The sequence below is a fragment of the Typopeltis vanoorti genome, chromosome 17 (genome assembly GCF_054136105.1).
Source record: "Typopeltis vanoorti isolate ZY-2024b chromosome 17, IOZ_Tvanoo_1.0, whole genome shotgun sequence".
Lineage (NCBI taxonomy): Eukaryota > Metazoa > Arthropoda > Arachnida > Uropygi > Thelyphonidae > Typopeltis > Typopeltis vanoorti.
Window position 1 is genome coordinate 75,884,355 of NC_143565.1, and position 13,212 is coordinate 75,897,566.

Below are 13,212 nucleotides of genomic sequence, written 5' to 3' on the forward strand. Positions count from 1 at the left end.
ATTTTATTGATAAATGCACAAAGCAATGTATATTGATGTTACATTATTTATTACAATACAAAACCAGTAATTTTATGTTATACCTAGTCTAGCCTAGCCACAAATACTGTTATAACTTGAACAGTACATAAACCTTTAATCTATCAGTAAATCATTTACAGCTTTCAGCATATACAAACCACATGTATAACGTGCATATAGCAGCACTCGATGTTTGAAATGCCCTATTCCTTTCTGCCTTTATGCACGCCTGAAGTCTGTAATGCTACATATCGACGGCAGCACACACACACACAACATCCAACAGAAATGCTGCCACTGCATGCTCCAAATCCATCTTCAGGCTGGTGACGTTGGGATTTTGTTTCAGGCAAGCTACTTTCTCAAGTTCTGACCACAATTTGAAGTCCAACAGATTCAGATTGGGACTTCCAGACAGCAAATCAGATAGTGATATATATATATATATATATATGTGTGTGGTTGGGAACATTCACCTCCAACCAATTTATGTGCAGGGACTGAGTCCTGTTGGAAGGTCCACTGCCTACCATGAAACAAGATGTTGTTCAGGGGCCATACCACAGGTTCTAGCACAGTGTGTTGATACATTTTGGCAGAGGTTTTGACCCCTTTTTTGGTGTGGGGGAACATATCCCCCATGATGTGCCCCCCCACACACACACCAAACCATCACTGATGCGGGATGATGACCTCTCTGAATTCTGAGCTGTGGCACATACTCGATCGTAAACCTGAGCATGAACAAGTCTTCAATGGTGAAAGGATATTATGTCTGCATTCCAATAAGTGCTATTACAGCTACACAGTTCTCATAATCTCCCCACTGCATGTTAACCTGTATAGTTAGACAACTCTCTACTGATAAACATGCGAATGTTGGTTGCACCAACCACTAACTGAACTGGGCTTGTGCAGTTCTGTGGTCAGCATGAGGTGGGTATGCAGAAGTTGTAACAGTATTTACGGAAAGACTGTGTAATTTGTCCATTGTATTATTTCATTATAAACAACAGTAAAAATATAACAAAAGACCTACACATTTTAAGATCAGCCCAGCCAAAGTGCATTCCTTATGCATAAACTGCTGAGGTTGGATAGGACACTGTCATGGGAGTATCTTTTGTTGAGGAGATAAGGATAGTTAATTTTTGGCATGATTTAAGGAAGTGTGTATGTTGTATCATTTAAGAGTGCATGATATATTTTTGGGGGGGGGGATTGAGTTAGGGGATGAATGGAGAGATCTGTTATTTTGTAAAGGAGGAAGCCATTGGCTAATAATTTGTGCTACTGAAAGATCCTCTCCATCATCTATATCGACCTGGTGCCTACATAATTCTTTGCTATAGCAAACTGACATACTTTAGAAAAACAAGAACAGTTAACATCTAACTGAATGAACATAGGAATTATGTTTATTATGTAAACCACAGATATGAAAATATGCTGGAGTGGTAGACAACCATGCCATTGACAAAGATCACCAGGTCCAATGGGAAAAAACTCTTTATTATACGAAAGTAGGTATAAATCTGAGAGACTGTTCCAGAAAATTCCCAGCACTACATTTTCTGAACTTACACGGCTGCCCCACCTTATGTAAAATCTGGGAGATTATTATCTCGAGACCTTCGACAGAACAAGCAAAATCCCCTTAGAGCACACACAGAGGGAACTAGCTAGAACTCTGGGATCCCACCTTTTTTTTTTTTTTTTTTTTACATGGTCTTTGTTTATCTTCCTAGTGGTGTGCCAGTGTATATGTGGAGGTATATACAGTTAGTCCTCAACTTACAATGGGGTTCCATTTTGATACTACCATCATAAGTCGAAAAGGTTGTAAATCAGAAATAATTACATTAACCTTAAGGATATGTTAACAATTAACATTTCTGAATGCTAAAATATGTAGGACTGTTTGTAATATTTTATCATGTTTATAGTAAAATAATACAATGGACAAATTATAACATAAAATGACTACAGGTACTGAATAAATAATGAAACAAATGTATAGTGCTTCATGCACTTATCGGTAAAATAAGCTGGAAACACATGGAGCAATCTGCTGCTTTATTAATTGGGCAATTCGTCAGAGGCAGGGAAGGCTAGTTCATTAACAACAAATTCTTCAAATTCAGGAATTACAACAAGATGTTCTGAGAATAGTTTCACCAGATGAATAACTAGTGGACAGTCTAGGGAATAAGGTGACAGTAGAAGTAGGTTTCTTTAAAAATTTGTACATTACCTCCCACTTAGTCTGAACAATTTGCCTTTTCTTTTCTCCATAAATTTCTCTGTAGCAACCAGTTGCAGCTTGCATCATTCTGTCTGATATGATAATGATCTCGAGGGGTTATTTCTTCAAATGACTTAATCGCATATTTGCCAATTTTTTTCGGCGTAAATTTTTTGGGGACTACTTCTTGGTCTTCAGCTATATTTTTCTCTCTTCTGCCAAAGCCTCCACTAATTGTTCTACAACTTCATCGTCAGTCTCCAACTCCATAACTAGCTACCAAAATTATCAGCAATAGCCTGAGAATTTCTACAATAACATACCTTGAGAGCAGCAATAACACCCTCAGGGCTGCACCAACCTGAGGGTGCAAAGGGTGCACCGCACCCGGGCGGCAACACTGATAGAGCGGCAAGAAACAAACATCAAATATTTATTTTATGTAGCTAATATCTAATTTGGATTATACAATGCAGTATAATCATTAATAGTAATAATATTCATTTCTTGGTATATCCTACATCGTAAAATTTAACTAATATAATATTAATAACCCTTACTTTTAGCTCTCAGATGGAAGAAAAAGATTTTCTGGAGCAGAATATAGAAAACAAAGAGCACAGAAAGAAGAAAATGTAAAAAAAATTTACGACTCCTATTTCCAATTATTTTGCATCTACATCTTCATCTACAGACAAATCTTCAGTTGCTCGAGAAAATTTTGAAGATTCTTCTTCTTCTGCCATACATTTAACTGAAGATTCCATAGCTGCTAAAAAATGCTTAGAAAATTCATCTTTCACTTCTGAAACTCTCAACAGCTCACTCAGTTTACTGGAAGAAACAGGTGACAAAAGCGTGTGCAATACAAGTATAACAACTGAAAACTCTCCTATGAATTCTATCCTTGAGCATGATTTTGATGATCCAGGAAAGTGGCCATTAAAAACAACATATAATCTCAAAATGATTCTAATAGATGTTGGACCAAAACAAATATATGATATTGATTTTCCAAATCAATATCATATATTTGATATGAAAAAAAAAAAAAAAAACCAGATCATTTTCAGCAGATTATTACTATAAACGATTAAGTAATAATGAAAAGATACACAGAAATTGGTTATTGTATTCTAAATGCAAAAATTCAGTATATTGTTTTCCTTGTAAACTTTTTAACGATAAAATTAATGTGTTCAATGCAATTGGTTATTAATTGGCAACATTTATCGAGAACATTAGAACGACATGAAAAAAGTGAAGCACATATCAAATGTTACAAATCATGGATCGATTTAAAAAAGTCATTTATAAATAATAATACAATAGATGCAGAAAATGAACAATTAATAAAATTAGAAAAAAATAGTTGGAAATCGGTAATAGAAAGAATTATTTATACAGTTCAATTTTTAGCAGGACAAAATTTAGCTTTCAGAGGTAACAGTAATAAACTTTTTGAAGATAGCAACGGTAATTTTTTTAATAGAAACTGTAGCAAAATTCGATAATGTAATGGCAGATCATATAATTCAAATACAAACCGATAAGAACAAAATGCCACATTATTTAGGAGAAAAAATGCAAAATGAAATAATTTCAATAATAGGAGAAAATATAAAATCTAATATTGTTAAAATGCTAAAATTAAATAAATATTACGCTATCATTTTAGACACCACTCCAGACACATCTCATGAAAATCAATTAAGTATTGTTATAAGATTTGTTTACCTCGATAATGACAACAAGAAAATAGAAATCAGAGAACACTTTTTAGGATTTTATTCAATTACTAACTCAACAGGTGAAGGTTTAACAAATTTTGTTCTAGATTTTTTGCAATCAGAAAATATAAATCTTTACAATTTAAGTGCTCAAGCATATGATAACGGGGCAAGCATGAAGGGCAAAAATCAGGGTCTCCAAAAGAGAATATTAGATATGAACCCGAGAGTTTTACGTACCATGTGCTGCTTATACGCTTAATCTAGTTGTAAATGATGCTGCAAGTGTTCCACGTGAAATAGCAAATTTTTTTGTGCAATTTTTTTTTCATTAATTCAGGAAATATATAATTTATTTTCTAAATCAGTCTATCGTTGGAAATTTTAAAAGAGGAATGCCCAAGTTTTACTGTTAAAAAAGTTTGTGATGAGATGGTGAAGCCACATAGACACTGTAAAAGCTTTAAGGTATAATTTAGAAAAAATATACGATGCTTTATACATTTTATATCAAGATAAATCAAGAGATAGCAACACAAGGAACGAAGCTGAATCATTATTATTAAAAATTAAATCTTTCAAATTCATATGTACTCTTGTTATATGGCACCAAATCTTATCGAAAATTAATGTCATAAGTAATTTGATGCAAAAACCGGATGAAATTATGTCTGTTAGTATGATAAACTACAATAATGAAAATATTGATAGACCTAAAAAATTATTTAAAGGATTGTAGAACAGATGAGGCATTCAAAAATATGTTAGGGGAAGCAACCAAAATTGCAAATACAGTGGATTATGATCCAATTTTTCCTTGTATTCCAATAGTCAGAACTCGGAAAACAAAAAGATTATTCTCGTATGAAAGTGCAGATGAAGATTATTGAATCGCAAGAACAAAATTTCAAAGTCAATTTTTATTTAGTTATAATTGATATAGCTATTTCAAAACTTGATGAAAGATTTACATTATTGAAAGAACATAATGATGTTTTTGAATTTTTAAATGACATTTATTTATTAAAACCAATGGAGAAAAAAGAAAAATTAAAATATTGTAAAGATTTGGAGATAAAATTGACAGATGGTAAAGATGCTGATATAAACTCCTTGGAATTATGCGAGGAAATAGAAAATATTTTAATCTATCTTAATCCGAATATGAACACATTTTCGGTACTTGATTATATATTTTCGAATGATCTTAGTGTTTTTCCCAATTTGTCAATAACACTAAGAATTTATTTAACAATACCTATGACTGTTGCAACTGGCGAAAGATCCTTTTCAAAGCTGAAAATTATAAAAAATCATCTCTGCAGTACAATGACACAGGATGGACTCAACAATTTAAGTCTTATTAGCATAGAACATCAAATTGCTACTAATTTAGATATGGAGGATATAATAAATGATTTTACTACAAAAAAATCACGTCAAGTAAATTTTACATAAAAGCATGTGCAATTAATCTTTGTTTATATTAAGAAATAAATTGTTGATCTTTTTTTGTTTGTTTTTGAAAAAATGTTAAAAATAACTATACTAAACTATGTATTCTGTGTTTTTAATAAATAAGACATGTAACTTTTGTGTGCGTAAATTGTTATTTTATTTATAATAGTAAATGCTACACGCAATTTCTTTTACTTATTTTTTTGAGGGGCAGTTGATAAAAGTTTGCATCCAGGCAGCAAATACCCTTGGCGCGCCCCTGAACACTCTGGTTAATGGGTTGCAAGAGTGAGGTGGTATTTGATGAATATGTGAATGGGTTGTCCATTGTCACATAAGTCGAGAAGTGACTGTATTTGAGCCATGAAGATGTCTTGGCGACCAAGGAGAAATATTGGTTTAATAATTAAATAAAGATAGTTAATTATTATCCCTAGATATGTTTTCTCCTCTAAACAGAATTTAAGTAATAAATTCATAGTTTATCTGGTAATGTGAGTTAATATTATTAAAAAACTAACAAATGTTATGTTGCTGTGAAGTAAATATTATTGTACCATACTAATGACCTGTTTACCAACATAAAACTTTTATTAAAAAAATTCTTAATATTTGAAGCTTATTATTTACCATGTGACTGCTTTGCCATTGCTGCTGTTATACTTGCAGCAACACTTTTGAATTTAGCTTCTCGTTCATCAAACAGTCGCTGGAAATACAAATGAAAATATATTATAAACTTAGAATTTAAAAAAAATTATTAAATAATAATTGTAAAAAATATCATGTCAAGTTAAAAAGAATGTTTGTTCTTTCATTACTGTACTTTGTAGTATACTTGCACAGATTAACTGTAACCTAATACAGGTAGGCATTCAAAAATCCAGCCATCGTTAATCCAGTTCCTTCAGATTTCCGGCATGGATTTCGGAGCAAGCATTTTCAAATTTATCCCATTGGCGCACCACTGTTTTCTGTTTATGTTTTGATGGCGCTGTTGTCGATAAGCATTGCGATAACCTGCTTATTCCTTCTCATTTTATCATTTACTAGGGGGCTCCGCCTCCCTGATGCATACCCCCCCCCCCGCGCCCAAGTTCTCGACTGGTAGACCGGTTCTCCTTGAGCATTTCCAAGCATTTAGTGTTTAATTTTCTTTCTTTAAAGGACTGTACAGGTAGTCTTTTTCTGTTAAAAATATACAGCATATATAACCATCCGAAATCCGGCATTTTCAAAAATCTGGCACCCTTCAGGTCCAGAGGTTGCCGGATTTTTGAATACCTACCTGTAACCTATTTATTTGAGAGTGTTAAAAGCATTACTCATTTATGTTAATAATACAAGCATTTTTTTAGGCCAGTTTTTCACGAATCCTGCCATATATTTGTTTACTCAACTAATTTGGAAAAAACGGCCTATAAAGAACCTGCTCCCACTGATAGAATCCAAACCTAGGCTAAACAGTGATAACCACTAAGCCAAGCAATTTATTTAAACTAGCAAAACTAATCAGTGTTGCTATTATATATATATATATATATTATTTCCATACATGAGAGGCAGAAGGGCCTATAACAAATAAATGTTGTGTGTGCTTGGTTATTTGATTATTTTAAAACAGTTTTCAAGTGTGATGACTCTTGATTTTTTTAAAGTTTCTCAAATTTTCTAATTTTCACTTCAAAATTTTTAAACACAAATTTAAATCAATTTGTACACCATTTTAAAGTACTTTTAGAAAGTACTTTATTCTGCCAATTTTCACATTTTTTAAAATAATAATAATAATAAAGTGGAATAACATTTTGAAAACAAACTGCACTGTTGCTACCATAATTAATTTTTTTCTTTTTTTCTTTTTTGGGGCGGGGGAGCTTGCTCTCCATTGGTGTTCCTTTTTTCTGATGAAATATATTTATCATACCTTTTGCAAAGAAGCAGTATATGAAAAAATACTAATATCATCACCTGTATTAGCAAGAATAATGCACACAGAAAAACTTAAGACTGCTACAGAACAGAAATATTTTATTTATAACAATGATGATGAAACACTGGTAACAATGATCAAATCTGTTTAAAATGTTTTGTTTTTTCTTGCAGCTGCAATCATAAAACTTAATTCCTATTTTAACTCCTGCTGCAGCCACACAGATGACTATGAATCAAGCAATCAAATTTCAAATCCACACCACCACCATCATCATCAAATTCCTGCCATGTACCCTCAAGGGGTGTACAAGATATGATAATACTACATAAAAAATCTACATAATTATTAACATCCTATCTACAATTTTACACCAAATCAGTCTGTTACCTATCAAGAGAACAACATTATCAGATCTTATATTTCTGTCTTCTAAGGCACTTTTTACCATATCAATCCACCTATATCTAGGTCTTCCTCTGGGTCTTTTTCCTGCCAACCTGGCAGGGAACACTTGTTTAGCTAATCTTTCCTTGCCCATTCTGTTTAATGTGACCATACCACCTGAGATTAGCTCTGCTAACACATTCCTAGATGCTGACAATGTCAAGTTCTTTCCTAATATCCTCATTTTTAATATGATATTGCCATTGATGCCATCTGTTCATGCCCCTAATCTTTATCAGGACTATATCTGCGGTCTCTACTTTGGTTAAGTGTTTTACTTTTGACCCAGCTCTCAGATCCATAAGTTAAATTTGGTACAAACACTGTCCTGTATACAGTTAATTTAGTGTTTTGACTAATTTCTCCCTTATTTCATATAAATTTATTTAGTTGACTTCCTACTATACCAGCTTTGTTGATTATTTTGTCTATTTCCATATTTAATTTACCATCTTCACTTAAAATCGTGCCTAAGTAGCTGAAATGTTTCACTTTCTCTATAGGTTTCTCCATTCCCAATGCAGTTGATATTTTCAATGATTCTGCCTATTTTCATTGCCTTTGTCTTGTTATTGCACACCTTCATATATCTATTACAACAGTTTAGTCAGGGAATCTTGCAGACTTGTAGTGGATTTATTTAGAAGTATAACATCATCCACATAAAGCAAAGAGCTGACATTAACATTTCCAACTCTGATATCAGATTTAATACCACTTTCTTTCATAATGTGATCCATATAGATAATGAATAACAGAGGGGATAGTGTACATCCTTGTCTGACACCAGATTTAACACCATCTTCCTGTACTTCCTTCAATTCTAACTGCTGACTTACAACTCAAATAAAGACAAAGTATTGCTTGATATAATGCCCCACTGACACCATATACAGGAGTGTATTGAATAGCTTCTCTCTTGGCACCCTGTTATATGCCTTTTCCAGATCGACAAAACTCAACTATTTGTTGTAAAGTGAAGATCTGATTCTGACAGCCTCTATTTGGCCTGAATTCAGCTTGTTCTTCACCAAGCTTTTCTTCCACAATCGTTCTCAACCGTTTCTCAAGTATACTTGCGTAAATCTTAGCAGTAGAGAAATAGCTCTGTAATTCTCACATCCAGTTTTATTTCCCTTTTTATATATGGATATTATGAGAGCTCTACTCCAATCATCTGGAATTTGTCCCTCTGTCCAGGCCTTCTGAACTATGCAGTGCAGCCAATGTAAACTTTTATACCTCCATATTTGAGCATTTCTGGTTGAATATCATCTACTCCTGCCACCTTTCCACATTTCAAGCCTCTGATAGCTTTATCTACTTCAAGTATGGATATGTATTCCTCAATGCATGCCTGTTGAGTGTTTTTTACCACTGTGTTATCACTACTTGTTTCATTTGTCAATTTTTTGAAGTAATTACTCAATACTTCAATGATATCTTTTTCTCAAGTTTTCATGTCACCTTTATCATCTCTAATTCCTTTTACAACACTCTTTCCTCCATTTCTGAACTTCTTCAATAACCCCCAGAATATCGTGCCACTCTGTTGATATTTATTTTCCATGTTCATACCAAAGTCTTCCCATGACTTTTGTTTAGCTAGTTTTACACAGTGTTTAGTTTATATTTTGTCTTTGTATTCTGTAAGAGCACAAGCTGACTTTTTTTGCCAGGAACTTTTGATATGCTTTCTTCTTTTCCTTCACTGCCTCTAACTTTCTGTTTCCAGCATGGAGTTCTGATTTTTCTATCCTTGCAGACAACCTCACCACGTCTCTGGCCAAATCAATCAGTGTTTTCTTCAGGGCTTGCCACTGAATCTCCAAGGTTTGGTTTCTGTTCTCAAACTCTGTCATTTTTTCTTGAATATTATTTGCATATTTTAGTCTACAGTTCACATCTGAGAGTTTGCTCAACTTTTATTTGCTTTAAAACTTTCTTACATGTTCTTCTTTTCAAATATGAAATTCAATTTTATTCTGCTCAAAACTAAATGGTGATCACTTTCAATTTGAAATCCTCTGTACACTCTGGTGTCCTGCACCATGGAGAAAACACTACTATAAGTCAACGAGACTTTTCTTATTCCTTGCCTCTTCTCTCCATGTGAATTTGTGGACATTTTTATGTTGGAACATGGTGTTAGTAATAACCAGTCCATATTGTCCTGAGCAGAAATCCAACAGGCATTTGCTATTATTATAAGCTTTGCTCTTTTCTCCGAATTTTCCCAAAATATTTTTGTATGTCTGACAATCATTTCCTTCTCTGCTATTTAGATCCCCAACACGGACCAACTTTTCCTTTTTCATTGTGTCAGTTATTATTATTATTATTACCCAAGACCTCATGGAGTCAAAGGCTCATCTGGGAGGTCCTTTTATCACACACACACAGCTCATCATACCATGCTTTGAACACATTCAAACTCACTGCAGACATCACACTCTCAGACAAGGCATTCCAATCATTTACAACTCTGTACGAAAAAAACCTGCCTCTCACTTCCCTACTCACACCTTCTTTATACAGTTTCCAGGGATGACCTCTGGTTCTCTCCCGATCTCCCACTATTTTCTGTAGAACTTCTCCAGCACTGATCCTATAACAACCCCTTACCAACTTGTAGGTCTCTATCATATCTCCCCCCCCCCTCCTGCCCACCAGACTCTGTTGCTTTCTCAAAAGCCTCAAAAAATTCCTCCAAATAGAACTTTCTGTTGGACAATAGGCACAAATAAGTCTCATTGTACACTTCCCCATTCTGATATTTGCCCACATCACTCTACTTGAGACTGCCTGCTATTCAAGAAAATTAGCCTCGTATTTAGTGTTGAATATTATGGCTACTCCTTCTTTTCCTTGATTGTCATTGCCTGAATATAACACTTTGTATTTGTTGCTGAGAAAGATCTCACCAGTTTTCGTCTTTTCTTTTTTTGTTTGTTTCAGTCACCCCTATTATATTGATCTGATACTTATCCAATTTCTCAGCAAGCTCTATTTCTTTGCTATTCAGGCTTCTTATGTTTGATAGTACCAATCTTAAATTCTGGTGATGGTGAGTTGGGATGTTTTAGGATTTGTTCAAGTAGCTGACTTTTCTCTGTTCTTCCTGGTTCCATGGCGAAAATAATGGGGGGGGGGGGGCTTGTTTAACCAGGCAATGTCCCAGCAGACATGAAATTCTGTCATGTTTATATTTTGGTTTAAGTCAATAAGAATACAATTTGGTCGGCTAAATCCCAAATTGCCATCACATCCTCGTTCATTCAGTATCCAGGTAGATACTTAACAGGGTACACCACGAGAAGGTGATAATTGGATATTAGGTTAGAAGCCCTGATCGGTTCTCTGCATTCCTTTAAAGGCTGTGTGGCGGTCTCCTCTCAGTTTTACAGCTTTGACCCTTAAGCACCCCAAAAAATCCATACCAGTAGTCTTAAATTTAGTCCTTGTACTTTATCGACTAACACTGTAAATAGTTTCATAATAAAATGCTGTGATTAATTTGAATCATTTTTGGCAATATACAAGCAACAGAAGATCAATTTATGATCACATGATCAGCGACACATATTAGCTGAGGTGTCAATCTTGACAGCTCAGCTGATAAAATGTCACTGATTGTTTGCTACAAATGTTTTTGGATACCGCATAGGGAAAAGATGTTTGTTAAAGCCTTCTCAGGATGAGATTGTGTAGAAGTTCTATGGGTTTAAAGAAACATGATTTACTATTTCTCAGCTTCAACAACTATATTGCCTATGAGGTACACAAACAACATTATCATACACAAGGACAGCTCACATGCATTTGTTAGATATGATGATATTTCTATGCCAGAAATTACTGAACTTTTAGATTCCCCTCTTCATGATTCTGGTTCAAAATTTCCTTGCCACGCTTTGTTGCATTCATTTGCTGCCATTACTATTCTCCTAATTCTGGCAACCATTAAGATCTTGTTGTTACTCAAACAGTGATATCGTTTTCCTCAAGGACTTCGATATTCATAATTGAAACTGGCTTATCTTCTTTAACTTAACATATCAAGCCAGAAGAAACTATTTATCTACAGACTAGAATACCAGATAATCAATATCATTCTCCCAATACCTAGACCTTTATTAAACAGCTTCTTCCAAGTACAATGTATATATCCGGTCTCCTCTTGGTAACCCTGTTCATAACCTTGTCTACAGTTTCTATTTTGCAGATTAACCTTCACCTACCCAATCTCAAGCCTGTGGTCTCTGGCACTTCAGTGGTACTAATTACTGTTTTTGCTTTAATAATCTTAACATCGTCTTAGAACTTAGACTGAATAACAGAAATAATCCTTGTTGGAATTGGACCTTTACTCTCATTCAACATCAAATTTATGACCACTACCCAAGCCTTGGTTCTCCAATAAGTGTGCCAAAGCAGTCTACAATAAAAATTCAGAATATCTCAAATGGCACAAGTAAAAAAAAAAAATTCCAACTCCTCAATCAGTCAACACTACGGCCTACAATATTTCTTTGAAGAAAACTTGCCTCCTGTTAAGATGGCAGCCAAACCTTCTTGTCCTTTACTAAGGCTATAGGACGCCCTCTGTTTCCACCTCTATCACATTCAGGTGGCACCATAGTAGCATTACCCAAAAGAAAACTTGTTGCCATTAATCTTCTTCAACACTTGCACAAACAACCAAGGAAAAACAACTTCCACTGTAGCACAAATAGTCCATCATGCACCTTCTTTGATCTTTTGCCAAAAAAGGCTTGTCAGAAAAATCCATGTCTGTATATCAAAAAATCTACTAGTCTACAAAATGATATTCACCAAATGTGCTAAAAACTGTGTTTCAGAATCTGTGTTACCTATTCAAAGCAGTCATGCTTTACTGGTATCTAATACCTCAATCCTTTTGAAAACAATGGAGAAGGTCATCAATAGCCAACTTTTTCACTATCTGGCCCACCAATCAATTAGGGATTAGCAATATGGATTCTGCCATTCTTGTCGAACAATAGCATTAATGAATTTCTCTCGCTGGCACTGAAATAATTCAAGTGTCCAGATCTTCTACAATCTTAAACAGTGATCTCTTTATCATTCTACAATTTAGTGAGAATAATATTGTGAACTGTCACCAAAACACGGTCTTAGTTCTCATAAGATCTCACTTCACTTCCACTCCCCTACCCTTTACTTTTGAACAGATCGCATCCACAGGCCTTTTCTATTTCTAAAAAAAAAAAACTGTGTCCTCTTCCATTCAAGATATTTCTCAACTGAACAACTCCTAACATTATAAAAATCACAAATCTTCCTAAGTTTAGAATACCATTCTCACATGTGGGATGCACCAAAAATCATTCTTT

The 13,212-nt window shown here is 34.2% G+C and overlaps 1 protein-coding gene across 2 annotated transcripts in view; it reads right to left on the minus strand.

The window, feature by feature from the left end:
• LOC150097510 (uncharacterized) overlaps positions 1-13,212 on the minus strand; it is a 235,351-nt gene that overhangs the window by 34,183 nt on the left and 187,956 nt on the right. For both annotated transcript variants that reach the window (XM_090407294.1, XM_090407295.1), the window contains one exon: positions 6,085-6,163. In XM_090407294.1, the coding sequence (XP_090263420.1) occupies positions 6,085-6,163 (79 nt within the window). The remainder of the gene's footprint in view (positions 1-6,084; positions 6,164-13,212) is intronic.